Here is a 23532-nt window from a genome sequence, read left to right on the forward strand (position 1 = left end):
TGTGTGCTATTGTCTGTGAGTTTGAGTCTTTGAAATATGAAGAAACAGATTTATGGCGGCTGCTGGGCACAACAAATTAAGTTGACAGTGATGTATGAGAGCATAATAGCATGATGATCCCTCTGTAGCGCGGCTGGACGCCTCCTGCTTCATTTGGCTCTTGTTAGGATCTGTTAGGCAGCTAAATAATGAAATTCTGCTGACTGATTTTTGTGGGGGTTTCACCATTCACCTCTCCTCTGAATCTTTTATTTCTCAGACCCATCCTAATGCCAGCAAACTGCCATTAAAGGATTCTTTCACTTACGATGATTACAGGTTTGTTTCCATTTTTATTTAAAAACTAAGTTCTTAAGTTTTCAGATTTCTTCCTACCCCCAATAATCAAGTTATTAATCATGAATCCCTGGTCCCATCACAATACTTAGCATTAAAAATCACAGAGTATAATTATTTCAGCCATCTGTATTTCATCCACAAAAGTTTGTTAGCTAACCAATTAGCATTAATTTATGGTTTCTTCTAAAATGCATTGTTATGTTCTTTTCTAAAATTTATCTTAAATCATTTTTGTTGCAGTTGCTGTTTAATGTTCTGAAAAATGGTTAAAATAAGTAAGACTTCTTTGATACTGTGACATAATTGATAGCACTATAAGTAAAGTTAATTCACAGCAGTATTTCTACACCTCTCATATCCTAAAAAATAATTCTTAATTTTCTAGTTCCTTAATAATTTTATAACACACTGAATTGTCTTTTTATGTACAGTACTGTTGTTTTTAACTGCTGCCTGTTTTTCTAAATTTTCGAAAGAGAATTCTGCAGTTGTTTGACTTTAATAAACCTATAGTGGCATTTAATGCATAAAATTTCTACATTGTTTTAAAAGTATTAAAACAAAAAGTTACTCCCACTAACTTCTTTTTGGTTTGTTAGGTGGGCAGTTTCCTCAGTCATGGCTCGACAGAACCAGATTCCTGCTGAGGATGGCTCTAGGGTTACATTAGCTCTGATACCTTTATGGGACATGTGTAATCACACCAATGGACTGGTAAGGACTGAGAGAATAAATGCAATTTCTTTATTCAGCATCTTTTTTGGGGGGGGATAGGTATTTTATTTCATACCAATCAAATTAAACACTTTTTTTTCAATATATGTCTTGATTTGGATATCTTTGGAATATGAATGCATTCCCATGAACGTTTATTATAAAAATAAATATTAAATACAATATATTCAAAAAACATCTATTAGAACTGTCTTATGTCTGTTATACAGTTACCTTAAAACAATTAAAAATAACCTCACATTGCTTTTGTTTTATTGTTGTTAGAAATTAGTTCATCATTTGGTGGAAACTAGTTTTAAAAGGTCTGAGAGTGAAACCTTTCAAAATATGGAGGGCTAAGGAATGTCTTATCTTTGTTTACTATAGAAAGTTAAAAGAAAACTTGAAATTCTTTTGAAACTTTTCTTGCTTTTTTTCTATGTTCTTTTTTGCATGTAATATTCTAGTACAGTTGTCCTATATACAGTGATCCCCCGTTTATTGCGTCCCCAACCATTGCGAACAGGGTACTTCGCTATTTTTCAACCCGGAAGTCAAAAATACCATCTACGCATGCGTGCCGGGCACGCATGCGTAGATGGCAGCGGCTTCCCTGGGTCTTCCCCCTCTTGCTGGCGTCAGCGAGGAGTTTCCCCACCGCCCACGCAAACTCCTCGCTGCCGCCCGCCCTTCGCCCGCCCACGCCGTTCATTCTCGCCGCTTTTGAGCTAAATCCGGGAGCGAATTCGCTCCCGGATTTAGCTCAAAACCGCCGATAGCAAGCGGCAAGGAACGCCTTGTCTCGGCGCTTTCGAGCTGTCAGCTCGAAAGCGCCGAGACAAGCCGTTCCTTGCCGCTTGGTATCGCCGGTTTTGAGCTCAAAACCGCCGATACCAAGCGGCAAGGAACGGCTTGTCTCGGCGCTTTCGAGCTGACAGCTCGAAAGCGCCGAGACAAGGCGTTCCTTGCCGCTTGCTATCGGCGGTTTTGAGCTGAAAACCGGCGGTTTTGAGCTCAAAACCGGCGATACCAAGCGGCAAGGAACGGCTTGTCTCGGCGCTTTCGAGCTGACAGCTCGAAAGCGCCGAGACAAGGCGTTCCTTGCCGCTTGCTATCGGCGGTTTTGAGCTGAAAACTGGCGGTTTTGAGCTCAAAACCGCCGATAGCAAGCGGCAAGGAACGGCTTGTCTCGGCGCTTTCGAGCTGACAGCTCGAAAGCGCCGAGACAAGGCGTTCCTTGCCGCTTGCTATCGGCGGTTTTGAGCTGAGTCCGGAAGCGAATTCGCTTCCGGACTCAGCTCAAAACCGGCGATACCAAGCGCCCCCCGGACCCCCAACCCGGGTTTGGGGGGCTGCTAGGAAGCCCTCCATGCCGGCGGCAAACAGCCGCCCCGCCCCCAATCTTCGGCTCCTCGCTAGCGCTGTGGGAGTAAAAACACCGTCTGCACATGCGCAGACGGTGTTTTTACTTCCGCATCGCTACTTCGCGAAAACCCGCTCGTTGCGGGGGCTCCTGGAACGGAACCCTCGCAACGAGCGGGGGATCACTGTATATCCATTTTTACATTTCCTTTTCCTATACTTTCACCCCTTTCCATCTTAGCCTAGTAATATTTTATTTCAATGCATCTCTATACCTTTTGTCTCTTAATGTATATTTAATGCCAGTTTAAAAGTTTCCTTCTCTATATATCACTTTTCTATTTTGATCCTCTTTATGCAATTTTCTTATGTTTTGTTTAAATGGGATATGAGATTTTTCCTCCTCCCCCAATTGTTTCATTTTTTCTTAGCTTCAAAGCAATAGGGGGGAAGCTGACTTTCTCTGGACTAGGTTACAGAAGGAGGCTTGTTAGCGTTCCCCTTGTTCTAGTTAAAATAGCAAGAAATAAAGAATTGATTATCCACGAATCTAATATTGTACCCTATGTTGCCTCTTTGATAAAAGTTCAAGGGTCTATCTTTTCTTTTATCTTAAGTGGTAATTACAGGTGTTGTAGAAATAAATAATAACTTGCTTAAGATAAATGGAACATGTGATATTAAAAAGTCATAGAATATTCCAAATGATTATTTTTGTTGAAGAACTGTAATGCTGAAGCTCATGTAGAATTGTGCAGTAAAAATAGTTTGTTTTGATGCATAAAGTTCTTCTGCTGCAAGTAAGGTCAAATGAATGTTTTATTTTATCTACCAGAAGAATTCCACATATTATCATCAGTAGCTGTGTAGACAAGAGAGTTTTTAGCTGTCCTTTTTATATTTTGAGATGCCCATTAACATATCATGCTATTACTTCTGTACAAAAATATTTTATCCCTAACTATCCAGATTGTTTGCAGTGTGACCATTGTTTAACATGTCCTAGATCTCAAGTATAAAATTAAAATACCTTGAAACAATGGAGAAGTCAACTAGTTTTACTGAATGAAATTATAATAAACTATACAAAACAAAATTTCAGAAGTGTGGATTTAAATTGTGAGGCTGTTGTGGATATTAGTGAGGCCTCTCAGGTAGAGGATGAGGGGATGTTCCAAGGGGAAGATGTTGCAAGTGAGGTGCATAGTGTTACTCAACCATCAGGTGCAGTTAGTGGAAATAAAAAGAGGATGCATTTTCTTGTGGGTGCTCGACTGTTAGAGGTGTTGATCTGGGACAGAGTAAGGATGTGGTGAAGCTGATGAGGTGTCTCCCAGGGGCCACTGCCAGCAGGGACAGGAGGCGGATTACAAATATTGTGAAGGCTGTGAGTAAAGTTAATAATGTTGATGTGGTGATGCATCTTGGCACCAATGATTTGTCCTAGAGAAATGTTAATCTAGTAAAAAGAGATTTCCAATGTCTTAGCGAGGAGTTGGGCAGAATAACTGATTCAGTGACTTTTTCAGAAGTGTTACTGGTTTGTGGTCAGATGATAAAACAGCTTGTATCGCTGAGTTTAATGTATGGTTAAAGCAGTGGTGTAAAGCTGAAGGTTTTGGATATGTTAGTCATGATGATAGTAGGTGGTCTAATAGGGAGTTGTTTAAGAGGGATGGTTTGCATCCAACATACAGAGGTACCCAGGTGCTTGGTGAGGAGTTCAGAACTTTTTTGGACAGGCATTTAAACTAGGTAAAGGGGACAGAGATGTAACCGACATGGATGATTTCTGTCCCCGACCAATGAGGATAAATCAGTTTGTTGAAGTTTATGTAAAGGCATCTGTAAATGAAGTAGATGTAGTTATTGAGGATAAAGAGCAAACAAATAATGATAATAATGTTCTTTGTGTAATGTGCACGAATGCTCAAAGCTTGAGCAACAAGTTCTGTGAGTTAATGGCCATAATATCTAGAGATAATTTGGATCTGGTTGCCATAACTGAGACATGGTTTAAGAACTCCAATGAATGGGAAATATCCATACCAGGATATACATTGTATAGGAAGGATAGAGTAGAGTGAAGGGGAGGTGGAGTAGCCATTTATATTAAGGAAAGTCTAAAAGCAACACTAATTCAAAATACAGTGATCCCCCGCTCTTTGCGAGGGTTCCGTTCCAGGACCCCCCGCAACGAGCGGGTTTTCGCGAAGTAGCGCTGCGGAAGTAAAAACACCCTCTGCGCATGTGCAGAGGGTGTTTTTACTTCCGCAGCGCTAGCGAGGAGCCTAAGATTGGGGGCGGCGCGGGTGTTTTAAAACATCCCCGCCGACATGAGGGGCTCGCTAGCACACCCCCAAACCCGGGTTGGGGGTTCGGGGGTGTGCTAGCGAGCCTCCCATGTCGGCGGGGATGTTTTAAAACACCCGCGCGACTTTCCAATGAGTCCCGAAGACAAACGCGTTGTCTTCGGGACTCATTGGAAAGTCGCGCGGGTGTTTTAAAACATCCCCGCCGACATGGGAGGCTCGCTAGCACACCCCCGAGCCCCCAACCCGGGTTTGGGGGGTGCTAGGAAGCTCCCATTGTTGGCGGAGACCTTTTAAAACACTCGCGCGGCTTCCAAACCGAGTCCTGGAAGCCGCGCGAGTGTTTTAAAAGGTCTCCGCCAACAATGGGAGCTTCCTACCACCCCCCAAACCCGGGTTGGGGGCTCGGGGGGGTGGTAGGAAGCTCCCATTGTTGGCGGAGACCTTTTAAAACACTCGCGCGGCTTCCAAACCGAGTCCTGGAAGCCGCGCGAGTGTTTTAAAAGGTCTCCGCCAACAATGGGAGCTTCCTACCACCCCCCAAACCCGGGTTGGGGGCTCGGGGGGGTGGTAGGAAGCTCCCATTGTTGGCGGAGACCTTTTAAAACACTCGCGCGGCTTCCAAACCGAGTCCTGGAAGCCGCGCGAGTGCTCCCATTGTTGGCGGAGACCTTTTAAAACACTCGCGCGGCTTCCAAACCGAGTCCTGGAAGCCGCGCGAGTGTTTTAAAAGGTCTCCGCCAACAATGGGAGCTTCCTACCACCCCCCAAACCCGGGTTGGGGGCTCGGGGGGGGGTGGTAGGAAGCTCCCATTGTTGGCGGAGACCTTTTAAAACACTCGCGCGGCTTCCAAACCGAGTCCTGGAAGCCGCGCGAGTGTTTTAAAAGGTCTCCGCCAACAATGGGAGCTTCCTACCACCCCCCAAACCCGGGTTGGGGGCTCGGGGGGGGTGGTAGGAAGCTCCCATTGTTGGCGGAGACCTTTTAAAACACTCGCGCGGCTTCCAAACCGAGTCCTGGAAGCCGCGCGAGTGTTTTAAAAGGTCTCCGCCAACAATGGGAGCTTCCTACCACCCCCCAAACCCGGGTTGGGGGTCCGGGGGGCGCTGTCTCTCGGCGCTTTCGTGCTGAGTCCGGGAGCGAACTCGCTCCCCGACTCAGCTGGAAAGCGCCGAGAGACAGCGTGGACAGGCCCGTTCCTTGGCGCTGTCTCTCGGGGCTTTCCAGCTGAGTCGGGGAGCGAGTTCGCTCCCGGACTCAGCTGGAAAGCGCCGAGAGACAGCGTGGACAGGCCCGTGCGGCGAGAATGAACGGCGTGGGCGGGCGAAGGGCGGGCGGCAGCGAGGAGTTTGCGTGGGCGGTGGGGAAACTCCTCGCTGACGCCAGCAAGAGGGGGAAGACCCAGGGAAGCCGCTGCCATCTACGCATGCGTGCCCGGCACGCATGCGTAGATGGTATTTTTGACTTCCGGGTTGAAAAATAGCGAAGTACCCTATTCGCAATGGTTGGGGACGCAATAAACGGGGGATCACTGTACATGTAAAGAGCTGGAGACGCTCTGGGTTTGCATGCAAACAAAAGAGGGTTCTGTCATTAGAATTGGGGTGATCTATAGGCCTCCAGGGCAATTTGAGGAATATGACAACAAGATGGTGGATGAAATTACCCAAATGACAGTAAAGGGAGATATTGTGGTTATGGGTGATTTCAACATGCCTGACATTGACTGGAATATCCTTAGTGCCCTTACATGCAAAAAGTAAGAATATAGCAGAGGCCCTTACAGGAGCCGTTCTGGCACAGCTGGTTAAGACACCGACTAGAGGGGAGAATATTCTAGAGTTAGTTTTTACGAACGGGAATCGGGTTTCAAAGGTTAAGGTGGAAGAAAATTTAGGTTGCAGTGACGACCTATGTTTGTTGTTTGATGTAAAAACTGATTGTGAGCCATCCTATACTACAACCAAAGTATTGGATTTCAGAAAAACAAATTTCAATGAAATGGGGAAGCATTTAAATAATGAATTAAAGGGGAGGGATAAAATGGCAGGAGCGAGCGCCCAGTGGACTGTATTAAAAAAGGCCATCTTAAAAGCCACTGGACTGTATGTAAGGGAAATAACTAAAGGTAAAAGGAAGAAGAAACTGCTATGGTTTAGTAATGATGTAAGGGCTATAGTCAGTGAAAAAAGGCTGCATATAGGAGGTATAAAGAGTCTAAATATAGCTGACCCAGAGGTGAAACAGATAATATATACTGCTAAAGCCTCCAAAGAAATTGCCAAATCTGTAAAGAAGGGGATAAAATCTTCAGATATATTAGTGAAAAACTGCAGCATCACAAAGCTTAGTACTGGGGATAATACATACATTGATGGGAATAAGGAGATTGCTGACCATTTGAATTGCTACTTCTGTTCAGTTTTCTTAGGAAGCAGCTTACAATATAATACTATGGGTGATATAGCATTGCTTCCAGCTGTAAGGATTCAGCTCCAGTGATTTTAGAAGCCGATGTCTTAAAAGAACTTGAATGATTAAAAATAAGGCAGTGGGTCCAGATGGCATCTACCCCAGAGTTCTTAAAGAACTTAGATCTGTGATTGCTACCCCCCTGACTGATTTGTTTAACCAATCCCTTTTAACAGGAGATGTTCCTTATGATTGGAGAATGGCCAGTGTTGTGCCTGTCTACAAGAAGGGCAGTAGAGAAGAAGTTGGTAACCACAGGCCAGTTAGCTTGACATCAGTTATAGTTAAAATGATGGAGACTCTACTCAAAAAGAGGATAAATAAGCACCTAAAACCCAATATTTTATTGGACCCAAACCAGCATGGCTTTACTGATGGCAAATCATGTCAGACTAATCTCATTGATTTCTTTAATTATGTCACAAAGGTGTTGGATGAAGGTGGTGCTGTGGATATTGCCTATCTGGACTTCAGCAAAGCCTTTGATACAGTTCCGCATAAAGAGCTGATAGATAAAATAGCTAAGATTAGACTTAATCCCTGGATAGTTCATTGAATTTGCAGCTGGCTGAAGCGCAGATATCAGAAGGTTGTTGTTAATGGCGAGTATTCTGAGCAGAGCCTGGCTACAAGCGATGTGCCACAAGGGTCTGTTCTGTGTCCTATTCTTTTTAATATGTTTGTGAGTGACATAGGGGAAGGTTTGGTAGGGAAGTTTTGCCTTCTTGCCGATGACTCTAAGGCTTGCAATAGGTTTGATATTCCCGGAGGCGTCTGTAATATGGCAAGTGATTTAGCTTTACTAGATAAGTAATCAAAGCAATGGAAACTGCAGTTTAATGTTTCCAAATATAAAATAATGCACTTGGGAAAAGCAGTCCTAAATCTGAGTATTGTATTGGCAGTTCTGTGTTAGCAAAAACTTCAGAAAAGAAGGATTTGGGGTAGTGTTTTCTGACAGTCTCAAAATGGGTGAACAGTGCAGTCAGGTGATAGGGAAAGCAAGTAGAATGCTTGGCTGCATAGCTAGAGGTATAACAAGCAGGAAAGGGGAGATTGTGATCCCTCTGCTGAGACCACATTTGGAATACTGTGTTTAGTTCTGGAGACCTCAGCTACAAAAAGATATTGATAAAATTGAACTGGTCCAAAGGCTACAAAAATGGTTGAAGGTCTTAAGCATAAAACTTATCAGGAAAGACTTAATGAACTCAATCTGTATAGTCTGAAGGACAGAAGGGAAAGTGGGGACATGATTGAAACATTTAAAAATGTTAAAGGGTTAAATAAAGTTCAGGAGGAAAGTGTTTTTAATAGGCAAGTGAACACAAGAACAAGGGGCACAATCTGAGGTTAGTTGGGGAAAGATCAGAAGCAATGTGAGAAAATATTTTACTGAAAGAGTAATAGATGCTTGGAACAAATGTCCAGCAGACGTGGTTGGTAAATCCACAGTAACTGAATTTAAACATGCCTGGGATAAACATATGTCCATCCTAAGATAAAATACAGGAAATAGTATAAGGGCAGGCTAGATAGACTATGAGGTCTTTTTCTGCTGTCAGTCTTCTATGTTTCTATGTGTGCCTTTCCTATGACTGCCTCTATCTTGTGCAACACCCTTTCACTGAAAATTTAACAGACTCTCACCCAATTAGCCTGATCAGAAGGCCATTAAGATCTTGCTTTTTTATTGAGGTGCTGGGGTAGGATTGTATACATATAAATATGCTGAGCCTGCTGTGGGGCATTCCAAGGAGATTATTACATTGCACATTTTTTTATTTAAATGATTCAAATTTGTAATTTTTATGATTGTTTTATTTACTGGCTTTATTCTTATTGTAAACAGCACAAAGTTTCTTAAGATGGGCCAGCTATATGAGTATTTCAAATAAATAAATAAACTAAAATCTCACAATTAAAATTAAACAAACAAACAGATTCACACATCACACATCCGACATTCATTCATTGGGTGGGGCAAGATTTCAGGTTTCAATGGCCCCAAGCCTGCCAGCAGAGGTGGGTCTTCAAAGCTTTGCGGAAGGCAGGGAGAGTGGGGGCAGTACAAATCTCTGGGGGGAGCTCATTCCAAAGGGCTGAGGCAGCCACAGAGAAGGCCCTTCCCCTAGGCCCCACCAAATGATATTGTCTGGCTGACAGGACCTGGAGAAGGCCAACTCTGTGGTCCCTGACCAGTCACTGGGATGTATCAGGCAGAAGATGGTCCCATAAGTAATCTGGTCCCATGCCATGTAGGGCTTTATAAGTCATAACCAACACTTTGAATTGTGTTCGTAGTCCAATCAGCAACCAGTGCAGCACACGGAGTGCTGTAGAGACATGGGCATATCTTGGAAGGCCTATGATTGCTCAAGCAGCTGCATTCCGTATTCAAAGGTAGCCCCATGTAGAGAGCATTGCAGTAATCCTGCCTTCAAGTGCTTTGGAGAATAGCTTGATACCGGCTTTGTGGCAGCCCTTTAGATATTGGAACACTGCTCTCATGTCACCCCTAATCTGGAACACAAACACCCCTAATTGAGCACAATTATGTGCAGGTAGCAAAATCGTGCAGAGGGCGCATTTTGGTGACTTTTTTACTTCTCCGCATGTGGAAGATTATTGCAAAAATCCCATTCTCCACTGCACTGCTCAGAGAGTCCAACGTGGGTAATACTTCAGCCTTATTGGCAGGGACTGAGTTAGAAATTAGCATAATTATTATGTCCCGCCCACCACTGCCCCCTCTTAGCCAGTTTTAAAAACTCAGTCATAGAGTAGGGACTATGAGTTTTGTTCTCCTCTGTTAAATAAAATTTACTCTAACAATTTTCCCCCCTTTTTTCTCCTTTTCTACAGGAAAGAAGACAGAGTTCCTTGGAATGAGAGCCTCTGCCCTCTGGGGTATAGTTCTCCAATTCTCTAATCCCTGAGAGGCCTCTGCTCTCCGGAGTATTGCCTTGCTGACAGGGCTCGCTGGTATGGGGTCCCTGACATCCGCGATCATACCCTCTTTGTCCATTTGCCCTTCTGGACACCCAGCGCAAACCGGCACCTCCAAGATCGGCTCTGGCCGACAGAGAGGAACCGCGGCTTCTCAGCTCGCCGCAGGGAGCTTAATCAGCTGTGAGGCGGCTTTTCAGACCGCGGTTAGCGGCGCAGCAGCGAGGAAAGCCCCAGATTGCCGCGAGGAGCTCCAAGGAGTCTTATCAGCTGGGAGGCGGTGAGAAAGCTCCGCGGCTGAAGCGGCTAGCACCAGGCAGCCCTAGACTGCCGAGAAGAGCCCCCAGGAAGAAAAATCAGCTGGGAGGCGGCAGGAAAGCCGCGTTTTAAGGCGCTCCGATCAGGGGAATCCCGGGACCGCAGAAGAGTCCACCTTACCTCTCAAACCGGCAGTGGGCAAGTTGCAGGACCTGAGTGTCCTTTCCCGCCATTTTTCGGTGTTGTCCCCGGGCCACGTCACGGCTGCCATCTTGTGGGCAATGATGAGGCAGATTCAGCCTCTCCTGGGCGGCCAGTTTGAGAGGGCATTACCAGGAGGCTAGTGGCCTAGGCCACGCCCACCTGAATCTCATCCAATCGAGGTACTAGGCAGCTATGACGCTCTAATTGGGCGACACTGAGCTGAGTCATTCACAGGCTGGGACTGCATTGCTTAAGGCTTCCTACTACAAACATTGTGAGTAGTTCCTGCCTCAAAAATGTCGCAGTTACCCCAGAGTAATACCGGTGAACCGGCTGCCCCCTCAACTAGTAAGGGGAAGGAGAAATCCCATAGTAGCAAGTCTAAGGGGAAATCCTCTCAATCAGCAACGGCCCTGAAAGAGGCTGAGAAAAGAATCAAAGCCCTGGAGGCCCAGTTGGAAATGAGCAAGTCCAGGCAAGGACCTAGCCCCTCCAGCACCTTCCCCCCACACCACCTGAGCCCCTTGACCACTGAAACACCATTGGAGAGCATGCTTCTCTCTGGGGCAGGGGGCTTATCACCAGATCGCCCCTTGAGCGCTCCTCCAGCACAAGGGTGTCAGGGAACAGAGTGGTCTAGACCGGCTATACAGCCAAGGCCTCACCCCACTCAGGCTGCAGCAACATTTACTCCAACAGCAGCGGGCCTTAGAGGACCCATAGACAACTGGCAAACAATGTCTCCATCCTTGCAAGACATGATTGCCTCGGCCTACTTGCAAGGCATTGCAGTGGGCGCCCAACAGAGGCCTTCTTCACTTCCTAGGCCTAGCAGACAAGATCCTTGGACTGTGCCAGAGGTTGCCACATCTGTACACGACTCCTTTCAGGAGGATCAGGATCTTGGTGAGATGCCCATGGACCAGGAAGATGAACTATCCGGAGATGAGGCCACCTTTCCTGAGCAACCTCCATTAGCAGGCCTATTCAAGCAATCTCTCTTCAGAGTTTTGTTGAATAAGGCCAAGGCCACCTTGACTCCTGACAACTCAGCAAAGCCAGCAGCCCAGGATGTGGGCATCATGCCAGCAGCTAGGCTCCTCAACGAGCCCCAGAAGGAGTCTGAGCACATTCCTGCAATACCCATCTTTGCAGAGAACATCAAAAAACCCTGGCAGCAGCCAACTGCAGCCCTAGGACCCTCAGCCTGGGACAGAAAATTCTATACTTTCGACCCAGAAGTGGAGGATTTGCTCCAGTATCCCACGGTAGATACCCCGGTGACATCCTTGATGTCCAATGCAGTCATGCCATCAGACATGGCAGATGGACTGAAACCGGATGATAGGAAGGCGGAGAATATGACCAGAAGAATTCATCTGTTGACCGCCTGGTCCCTCAGAGCGGCATTGGCCGCATCTTTCTTTAACAGGGCCTCCATTCTATGGTTAAAGGACATGCTAACCAGACTAGGCCCTGAGGATGCCAGGCTCCGCCAAGATGTGAACAAACTGATCGCCACTACAGAGTTCTCCGCGGATGCCACCTTAGCGGCAGCAAGGTTCTCCTCCCGCGCCTTGGCATCGAACCTATCAGCCCGACGCCAGCTTTGGCTCCGTTCGTGGCAGGCGGACGCCAAATCGAAATGGCGTCTCACTGCGGCCCCGTATCAGGGCTCCAAACTCTTTGGCGAATCCCTGGACTCGGTCCTTATTGAGGACAGGGACAAGAAGAAAGTCTTACCACGATCAGCGAGGCGTCAGGACAGGCGGGGAGCCCCTTATTACCGCAGGCAGTCCTTTCGTTCAGACCCCACCTCGACTTCATCCCCGGTCACAAGACCTTACGGACAGGGGGCTTATACACCCACCTATCGTACTGATCGAGGAGGCTATGGGAACAGAAGCCAACAGTTCCAACAATCCCGTAGGCCATTTCGAGGACGCAATAGGGGAGGCTATTGCAAACAGAAGTGACTCCTCCCAGGACTTTCCCATATGTGGGCGCCTGCAGTGCTTCACCGACTTTTGGGAGTCCATATCCACAGACGTTTGGGCCTTGGACACCATAGCTCAAGGTCTTCAACTAAGATTTCTCCACCGTCCTCCCAACAGGTTTATAGAAACCTCATTGAGTCAACCACAAAAGCGATCCATCATCCTGCAGGAGGTTCAACACCTCCTAGACATAGGAGCGATAGAGCCTGTACAAATGCATCAGGAGATGCTGGGGTTCTATTCCATCGTGTTTGTGGTCCCCAAGTCTTCCGGCGGCTGCCGCCTAATCTTAAACCTGAAACAGCTGAACCTTTACATCAGGTACCAATGCTTCAAAATGCATTCCCTGTACACTATACTAGCATCCATTCGCCACCGGGACTGGATGACCTCCATCGATCTCAAGGAGGCATACCTCCATGTCCCGATCCATCCACAACATCGACAATTCCTCCGCTTCTCTCTTCTCAACCAGCACTTCCAGTACAAGGCCATGCCCTTCGGTTTGTCTTCAGCCCCGAGGACATTCACCAAACTTTTGGACACTCTAACAGCGAGCCTCAGGGCTCAATCCATCCATCTTCTAGCATACCTAGACGACGTTATCATTCTCTCCAGAAGCCCTCAGCAAGCCAGGCAAGACCTGGCCCGGACAATAGATTCACTAGAGAGGGCAGGTTTCACCATCAACCGAGCCAAGAGTCATCTAGAGCCAACTATGCACCTGCTCCATCTGGGCGCCATAATAGATTCCTCGACAGGCCTAGTCTTCCTCTCATCAGAGAGGAGGCAGAAGATAAGGGCACTGGTTCGTTCCATCTCCCGTCGCAACAGAACCTCCCTAGCACAGCTGTCGCAACTGCTAGGGATGTTCATTTCCTGTATCAACATCGTTCCTTGGGCCCGGCTTCACGCTCGCCCCCTTCAATGGTTCCTCCTCCCCTTCCAAAAGGCTCGCCTCAGCAATTCAAAAAGACAAGTGCACCTGACCACGACAGTTCGCCTTTCCCTCCCGTGGTGGACCTCACCAGCCTTAACCAAGGGCTCCCCCTTCTTGGCTCACCAGGAGGTGATGATAACTACCAACGCAAGTCTTTCCGGCTGGGGGGCGCACTCAGGGGGACAGGTGGCCCAGGGCAGGTGGTCCCCAGAAGACTTGGAGGATCCCAATATCAACAAACTGGAGTTATGAGCAGTGTTTAAAGCTGTGCAGTCGTTCACGGAGATGGTAGAGGGCCAACATGTCCTAATCTTAACAGACAACGTGGCGACAAGAGCACATGTGAACCACCAAGGTGGCACACGCTCAGGCCGCCTGATGCAGGAGGCCCACAGGCTAATGTCATGGGCAGAAAGACATCTAGCATCGATCCGAGCGGAGCATATCTCGGGGATAGAAAACACCTAGGCGGACTGGTTCAGCCGCACGACGATCGATCCCGGGGAATGGACATTGAACCCGGAGGCGTTCCAACTAATAGTCCAAAAGTACGGCGTACCAGTAGCGGACCTCTTTGCCATGCAACACAACCGGCAATTGCCCAGATTCTTCTCCCGATTTCCGACACCAGAGGCCGAGCAGGTCAATGCACTGCTGTCACCATGGCCCAAGGGGCTTCTGTACGCTTTCCCCCCAGTCTGTCTATTGCACAAGGTGGTGGCCAAAATCATTTCCGAGGAGGCAGACATTCTCCTCGTAGCTCCATACTGGCCCAGACGCCCTTGGTTTGCCGACCTGATGGGGCTGTCAATCTTACCATCATGGAGAATCCCGCTTCAACGGCTGGTCCTGACACAGGGATCAATAGTACATCCAGACCCACAGTGGTGGAAGCTTGCCGTGTGGAGATTGAAGGGAACCGCATGAGAGAGAAACAGGTTCCAGAAAGTGTCATTAACACCATTCAAGCAGCACGGCGACCATCAACGACACGTATTTACCAGGCTACCTGGGCGGCATACTGCACCTTTTGCAGAGCTCAGGGAATCACACCCTCGTCATCCTCAGTACTACATCTCCTGGAATTCCTCCAGAAAGGACTAGACCAAGGGTTGGCGCCCAACACAGCCACAGGTGGTGGCTATAGCAACAATTCTTCGACCAGACCCGTTTTGCCCAATTTCTCATCACCCTTGGGTGAAGGACTTCCTACGAGGAGCGGCAAACCTGTCTCCTCCTGTCATACACCATTTTCCATCCTGGGACTTACCATTGGTTCTAAGGGAACTAACAGGACCTCCCTTTGAACCTTTGAGGGAAGTATCACTTAGTTTTCTTTCAGTAAAAGTGGCTTTCCTAGTAGCCATCACCTCGGCCCGTAGGGTCTCGGAGCTTGCAGCACTATCGGTTCGGCTGGACCTCTGTGTTTTTCATCCAGACAGAGTAACTCTGCGTCTGGACCCCTGTTTTCTACCCAAAGTTAACACCAGGTTTCACAGGGCCCAGGACATTGTCCTACCAGATTTTTGCACCCATGGCTCTCACCCATCAGAGCTGCGGTGGCATAAGGTGGACGTTAGAAGAGCAGTTAAGATTTATATCCGCCGCACTAGCTCCTTTCGGAAGTCGGAGGCCCTCTTCGTGTCCTTTCTCCCATCCTCAATGGGAGGAAAAGTTTCATCTAAGACCATCAGCAGATGGATCAGGACTTGTATCATCGAAGCTTATCGGACCACAGCAACACCCTTACCGGGTAGATTACAGCCCATTCTACCAGAAGCGCGGCTACCACAGCTGCTTGGACTACGCAGGCACCGATTGAGGACATTTGCAGGGCAGCTACCTGGGCTGCCCCTACGACCTTTATCAGACATTACCGCCTGGACTCTTTTGCTTCAACGGAGGCAGCCTTCGGCAGAAGAGTGCTACAGGGAGTTTGTGTTCCAGCGCCCCTGGTCCAGCCTATCCCTCCCTAAAGTGTGGCTTGGGTATATCCCACGTTGGACTCCCTGAGCAGTGCAGTGGAGAAGAACCGTTGAACTTACCTGAACGGTCTTCTCGCTGCACTGCGAAGAGAGTCCAAACCCGCCCGGCCTTTTGGCCCAGGTGCGCAGTTTCTTGAAAGTTACAGTTGTTAAATAAAAGTTTTTGTTCCTTTATTATTCCTTCATTTTTATCACTGGCTAAGAGGGGGCAGTGGTGGGCGGGACATAATAATTATGCTAATTTCTAACTCAGTCCCTGCCAATAAGGCTGAAGTATTACCCACGTTGGACTCTCTTCGCAGTGCAGCGAGAAGACCGTTCAGGTAAGTTCAACGGTTCTTTCCTCCTGATCAGCTGGGACTTGGGATGCAGATATTTACCAGTTCTCTGAACTACTCAAAATTTCCACCAGTGGTTCTCCAGAACTGGTCAGAACCTGCTGAATCCCACCTCTCTAATAGACTCTAATTCTCCAGGTCACATAGGATTATTCATAATGGCAAGCAGAAATGAAAACAGTTTAGAGTGAGAAAGTCCAACAGATCCTCTCAGCAGAATACCTGTTCTCTGCATCATCTTGATGAAAATAATTACCACTACACCTTTATTAATGGCCTTTTCTATTGGAAAGAAAATGTCAAGATGTTAGAAGAAATGATTACTATACCATAGTTTAATAAAATAAGCCTTCATGTTGCCTTCTTGTTTTTTTAATTAGCAATAAACAACAGTAGATTCTGAAATACATTTCCTTTATTAAGTACAGTTAATTATTTGAACTTTTTACTTTTACTTTTTATTTTTTCTGCAGAAATGATATGTTCTTTGTTATAAAAGTAATATGGATAAAATTATATAATTTTTTGGCAATATAATTATATAATTTTTATATAATTATATAATTTTTTGGCAAAGGTTGAGTATTTTTGAAAGATTTTATGTGATTTTATACGTTTTGAAGAAAAAGCAGACTTATTTAAAAAATCCATTTGTTTCTGTGCTTTGCTAACATTTATATTGAATTATCTAGTTTTTCTGCTTACTATAATAAAAGTTAAATTTAAAAAATACAGTAAATCTTAAAGTGCTAATAATTTTCTATATTTTTTTAATCCATGATCTAGATTACTACAGGCTACAATTTAAAAGATGATCGTTGTGAATGTGTGGCACTTCAAGATTTTAAAGCTGGTGAACAGGTAACTTTGTGTGCTTATGTGCATCTCCAGATGGTTAAATATTTACATTTTTAATGTAGAAAAACATATGTCTAGCTACTTTGCAAGGGGGAAAAGTCAATGCAAATGAATGGATATTTAGCAAATAAAAACATTTTGAGTGGGAAGTTTTCCTGACTTGAAGCAGAAATTGTGCTATGAAAAATAAAATAATGTAAACAATTCAACTGTCAGGATTCATTCTCCAAAGGAGAATATATAACCTATATCATAAATCAACATCTGTTTTAGTCATTCAGCTGTAGTATTTTTTTAGATTCGTAACATTCAGGAATACATGTTGACTATTAATTCATGGATTTCTTGGCAAAAGAGTATGAGGAGCTATTTATTAAGCTGAGGTACATAAGAATATAATGGGTTTATTAACACATCATGATAAAACATTATTCACTGTTGTGAATGTCACAAACCACCAGGTTTTCTCTATGAAAGGGGTAGCTGCAGTAGGACATAGACATATCTGGGGGTATAGTTTCCTCAAAAAGATGAATAATTTATCATGAAACCAGCATCTACTTAAAAGGGCCCTGACTTTGTCTACTAGATCCTTCCCTGCTTCAGATACCTTTACTTCCTGCTATTTTCCCCTTCTTTCCTTCTTCCTTTTTTGCTGCTGATGCTTCTGCATGTCCACAAGGGCATAAGGAAGAAATGAGAGAGAAACAACTGCAGTAAGAAGTATAGACAAGAAGATGAGTGGAGAGAATCAAAACCAGAGAAAAAAAATCAATACACTTTTAATACAAATACGCATAAATCATGGTTGAGAATTGACATGATATGGATGTCATTGGAATCGGAAGATAATATAAAAGAAATAGAAATGGAATCAAACATCTGGACAGACCATAACTCTATAAAAGCTAAATGGAAGAACAAATAAGAAAACGAAGATGAACATTAAAGCAGTCAGGACTGAAAAATAAAGAGTTTATATAAAAAATGGAGAAGGAAATGGATTTCTTTTTTAAAAAGAATAAAAATGGAGAAACATCCCTCCAAAATGTATGGTATATGAACAAAGCATACTTTTGGGGAGTAGCAATCTATATCGGAAGAAAAAATAAATATAAGAAGAAAAGATGAAAGGAATTAGAAGAAGAAATATAAAAGACTCAAATTGGAAATACAGAGAGACTCACAAAAATTAAATGGTAAAAAACAAATGGATTTAGTAAAACATTAATTAAACATTTTAGAGAAAGAAAAATTGGCAAAAGAATTAAAGCAGCCAAACAGAATTTATTCACAAGTGCAAACAAGCTGGGGAGATGGCTGGCCTTCAGACTTTAAAAAGTCTGAATGCTACATAAACTGTGAGATGGGTAAAATCCGAGACAAAAATGAAGACAAGAAAATAATAAAATAATTTTATGAAAAGCTATACAGCAAAGAAAACATACTAGAAGACAAATAATATATGGAAGAAGCCAACCTACCAAAAGTATGGAAGAGGTGAAAACAATGGTGGAGGAAAGCATAACAGTGGAGTTAATGGAAGCAATTAAAAGGCCAAAAAAACCACACCCCAAACAAAACACCAGGATCATATGGCTTGGTAGAATTCTATAAATACTTACAACACACCTTAGGTCTATTTATACTTGAAGTCTACAATGAAAGCACTGTTTGAAGCAAAAATTCCTCATTCATGGATGTAGGCAATTATAACACTAATACCTAAAGAAGACTCTGTTAGTACTATATACAAAACAGTCTATAGTTTGCAATATATAAACAAACTAACAATGAATGTTTGTTGGTATTGAAGTACTATAGCTTTAAGAAGTAGTGTTGCAAATTGCCATAAGAGGGAGCCAGAAAGCATGTTTCTCTCTTTGCTCTCTCTGTTCTTTCTGCTGATTCACTGTGACTGATCTAGTTAGCTCTGTGTGTTTGATGTTAATTTGATGTATTTGCAAGCTGTAATGTATGTCTGATATGTAAGACAAAGACAGGCTTGTAATATTATATTGAGAGATATTGACAGATTTGAATGTGAATGACTGGACTGTTTAACTTGACTGTGCTATTTTATACACTTTAACGTATCTTCTTGTATGACTGAATAATTACTCATATCTGCTGGAATCCCCCGTTTTCCTTTGTGCATGTCCTTGATAACTCAAGGGTTCTGCACACTCCTTAACAGACTCTTACTTACGAGAAATAAAAAACTATGGACCGATATCACTATTATATGCAGACTATAACATTTATGCTTCAATAATTGCAAATAGACTGAAAATATTTTTGAATGATTTCATGCATGTTGATCAGAATGTATTTTTATCCAAGAGGTAAAGTAAAAACAATATGCGAATGATCCTGAATACATTGGAATACTATGAGACACACCCCAGAAAGCAGAGGGCATTGATTTTTCTCCATGCACATAAGGCTTTTGATAATTTGAGTTGTCAGTTTATGTTCTTACAATTAAAATAGATGGACTTCAGAGAGACATTCATCAGTTTGATTAAGAGATCATACCATAAACAAACAGCAACGGTGATTATAAATGATGACATTGACTGAGAACTTTAGTATAAGGAAGGTACAAGGCAAGGCTGCTCTCTACCCCCATTGTTATTTATATTAACCTTAGAGGTGTTAGCTATAAACGTTAGACAAGATCGTGAAATAAAAAACATGAGAATAAAGAAGGAGTATAAGTTATAGGCATTCGCTGATTACTTGGTTTTATTCTAGAAGATTCACATGAAACAGGACCTAAATTAATTGCAAAATTAGAAGAACATGGTGTAGTTGCAGGACTAAAAATAAAGAGAAAATGAAATATTGGTTAAAAACTTTACAGATAGACAGAAGAGAGAATTCACAAGAAAGATGAAGATGCAGATTGTAAAGAAAGTTAAATATTTAGGAGTCCAGTTAACAGCAAGATGTGTATCTCAAATAAGATAACTACTATAAACTGAAAGCACAAATTAAAATGGACTTGGAAAACTGAAAAAACCTAACTATTATCCCTACTGAGTAGAATATCTACAATTAACTAAAATGAATATCCTGCCAATATTATTGTACCTGTTTCAGACAATCCCAGTAAAGCTGGGGAAAGGTATTTTGAAGAATTAAATAAGATAATATTAAAATTTGTATGGCAAGGTAAAAAAGCGAGAATAAAATTAAAAATGTTACAAGATATTAAGAGTAGAGAAGGTTTTGGCTTTCCGGATTGGGAGCTATACTACCAAGCATCAGCATTTAAGTGGGTGAAGGAGTGGATTAATTTGAGGAATACAAGATTACTACCATTGGAGGGTCATGATTTGCAATTGGGATGGCATGTCTTTGTATGAAGTGAGAGGATGACATACATAGGTACTTCTACAGGCAGTACATGAGGAAGGGATTACTGTTAGAATGGACCAAAATCATAGAGCAACATTATCGGAAAATACAATTTTAGTTATCTACAATGGAGGCAGTGATGCAACCAAATGTCATAAATATGGTGGGGGGGGATCATAAGATAAAAAGGACATACTAATGAAAGGGGGGAACTGAAAACTAAACAAGAATTAGACATATGGGTTTTATAAAGAACCAATATAGCTAGATCATATGCTAATGGCAGCAGATGAAAAATTAAGAGGATATATAATTATTTAATATCTTAAATTGAAGGAGGAGCAAGTAAAAGAAACTGATAATTTGGGCTAAGAATTTTGGCTATACAATCAATTTAGACAAATTAGGCAGAAATTATGGAACAGAAACTATTCGTTTACAATGTCAACAGCTTATAAAGAAAATCTCTATAAAATGCTTTATAGATGGCACCTGTCACCTTCAAGAATAGCAAACATGTACAAAGATAAATCTGTCAGATGTTGGACACCAGGTTCATATCGCCACATGTGGTAGACATGTCCCAAATCAAAAAAGTCTTGGAGTCTCAGGAGAAGGACGGCATAGAAATCTGTAAATAAATAAATACCGTATTTTCTGGCGTATAAGACGACTGGGCGTATAAGACGACCCCCTAACTTTTCCAGTTAAAATATAGAATTTGAGATATACTCGCCGTATAAGACTACCCCTCTTCTGACTGTCAAAAACTGAGTCTAGGTCTATGATGTACTTGCATTGAGAAAAAAATCATTTCTGAACATGATAACACAATATTTTAATTACTAATGATGAAGATCTTATTGTTAAAATTATGAATGAATTATTTAGAGAGAGAGAGCCAAGTGGGAGCACTCTTCTGTCTATCTCTCCATATGTCTCTGTCTATCTGTCTTGTCTGCCTCTCATATTTCTCCTCACCACAATTAAGTTTATTATTATAACTCATCATAATTTGTCAACACAAAAAGGTGAACCTGGCTATTTTTCTTTCTCCTACCATCTATTCTGCAGGTATCTTTCAGTCTAACATGCAGCATGCTGACACCTATGTGAGAATCTATTATGGAATGAGAATCTGTATGTGATATCATGATATGGCAATCCAAACAGCCCATCCATTTTTTCCTCTTTCCGCACTTTCTGTCTTTATCCTCTTGTAATGTCACTTAAACAGATTTTAACTTGTCGGGTTTAATTAGTGACCCTGCCAATTTTCAGTACTGTGCAGTGTGCTATGATACAGAGCAGGGTGAATAATATGACCTCAGCTTTTAAAGTTATTTTAAAATGTTGCCTAAGAAATATGGAAAGATGATTCTTTTTGGAGGAAAAGTACATTTTCAATGGTTAAACATAAGAACAAATACAAACAGGCAGAAATAAATGCATCCAGTTTAACATTCAATTTTGCAACCACTAATAATGTTGGTCAAGTAGGTACAAAAATACCTGGGGAAATGATCAAAGTCTGGGAAATGGGTCCCTTGTCAGTTAAAAGGAGTGCTGATTTACCACCTGCTAGAGCAGTGATTTTCAACCTTTTTTGAGCCGCGGCACATTTTTTACATTTACAAAATCCTGGGGCACACCACCAACCAAAATTACACAAATCTAATAAATAAATAAATACATACACACACACACACACACACACACACACACACACACACACACATAAATAACCCCCTCATATATACAATCCCATGTAACATCCCCTTATAAATACAGTCAATCATCAATCATCCCTCCTCAAATTTATACCACTGGCTCATTTCTGGGTTCTTCTCCTGTCTTTCCCCCTTTTCTCTCTCATGTTTCTCATTTCTCTCTCTTCCTCCCTTTTTCCCTCATTCCTTCTCCCTCTCACTTCTCCTCTTTTTCCATCCCTGTCTCTCTCCCCCCCTTACGTGTGTGTGTGTGTGTGTGTGTGTGTGTGTATATATACACACTCGAACCATTTCCAAAACCAGTTGAAGGCTGGGTTTTTTTTCTTTTTTATTCTTTTCAAACACAGGTGTGGGCTGGGGGGGTGTTTCTTATTATTTGGGTGCTTTTTACCATATGCTTCAAGAATCACCTCTCTCCCTCTCTCTTGTTCTCTCTCTCTCTCTCTTGTTCTCTCTTATTTTCTTTCTGAGGCTCCTCCCACAATGGTGGCTACAGCGGCGCTGGCGATCCGGCCGCTAGCCGCTCCGAGCGCTGTGGGAACGCCCACCCCTCTCACAGTCCGGTCCCGGGCTGACAGTAAAGGGGCTGCTTCCCATCCTCCTTCTCAGAAGGTTTCCTTCTGAGCAAGCTGGCAGGAGGATGGGAAGCAGCCCCTTTACTGTCAGCCCGGGACCAGACTGTGAGAGGGGTGGGCGTTCCCACAGCGCTCGGAGCGCTAATGTAAAGGGGCTGCTTCCCGGCGGCAGGAACTGCGGGGGGTAGCCGGCGTACGCTCCGGCTAACAAGCCCTTGCCGCAGCTATCCGCCGCTTCTTTCTTCTCCGCCTCACCTCCGCTACTCCCGCCGCCGCCTTTGCTCTCCCCGCCGGGCAAGAGGCAAAGGCGGCGGCGGGAGTAGCGGAGGCGAGGCGGAGAAGAAAGAAGCGGCGGATAGCTGCGGCAAGGGCTCGTTACGCCGGCTACCCCCCGCAGTTCCTGCCGCCGGGAGTGGCGCTCCACCCCAGCAAAGCCGGCGGCGGGAGCGGCGGCATCCAGCCCTCTAGCCGGCGCCTCGCCAGCTATCCGCCGCTTCTTTCTTCTCCGCCTCGCCTCCGCTACTCCCGCCGCCGGCTTTGCTCTCCCCGCCGGGCAAGAGGCAAAGGCGGCGGCGGGAGTAGCAGAGGCGAGGCGGAGAAGAAAGAAGTGGCGGATAGCTGCGGCAAGGGCTCGTTACGCCGGTTACCCCCCGCAGTTCCTGCCGCCGGGAGTGGCGCTCCACCCCAGCAAAGCCGGCGGCGGGAGCGGCGGCGGCCAGCCCTCTAGCGGGCGCCTCGCCAGCTACCCGCCGCTTCTTTCTTCTCCGCCTCGCCTCCGCTACTCCCGCCGCCGCCTTTGCTTTCCCCACAGGGCAAGATCCGTATCCGGCGTATAAGACGACCCCCCACTTTGGAAAAGATTTTCAGGGGTTAAAAAGTCGTCTTATACGCCGGAAAATACGGTAAGTAAATTTGCATATGGCTAAAAGCTATGATAAAACAACACATAGTCCTGAAATCTGGGATATTCCTGCTGGGCATGCTACCAGAAAAGTATAATAAGGGTAATGTATATTTAACTTTACATACTTTAACAGATTGTATACACAGAAATTAGAGAAAAAAACCACAGATGAAACTAATTAAAAAATAATGGAATGTGAAGAAATGGACAGGTTAATATTAAAAATTAAAG

General features: G+C 44.3%; 1 protein-coding gene across 1 annotated transcript in view; it reads left to right on the forward strand.

Moving 5' to 3' along the window:
- The window catches only part of SETD3 (SET domain containing 3, actin N3(tau)-histidine methyltransferase), an 87124-nt gene that overhangs the window by 42925 nt on the left and 20667 nt on the right, over positions 1-23532 (forward strand). The window contains exons 7-9 of the mRNA XM_070752599.1: positions 260-318; positions 939-1053; positions 16658-16732. Coding sequence (XP_070608700.1) covers positions 260-318; positions 939-1053; positions 16658-16732 — 249 coding nt within the window. The remainder of the gene's footprint in view (positions 1-259; positions 319-938; positions 1054-16657; positions 16733-23532) is intronic.

The sequence above is a fragment of the Erythrolamprus reginae genome, chromosome 1 (genome assembly GCF_031021105.1).
Source record: "Erythrolamprus reginae isolate rEryReg1 chromosome 1, rEryReg1.hap1, whole genome shotgun sequence".
Taxonomy (NCBI): Eukaryota; Metazoa; Chordata; class Lepidosauria; order Squamata; family Dipsadidae; genus Erythrolamprus; species Erythrolamprus reginae.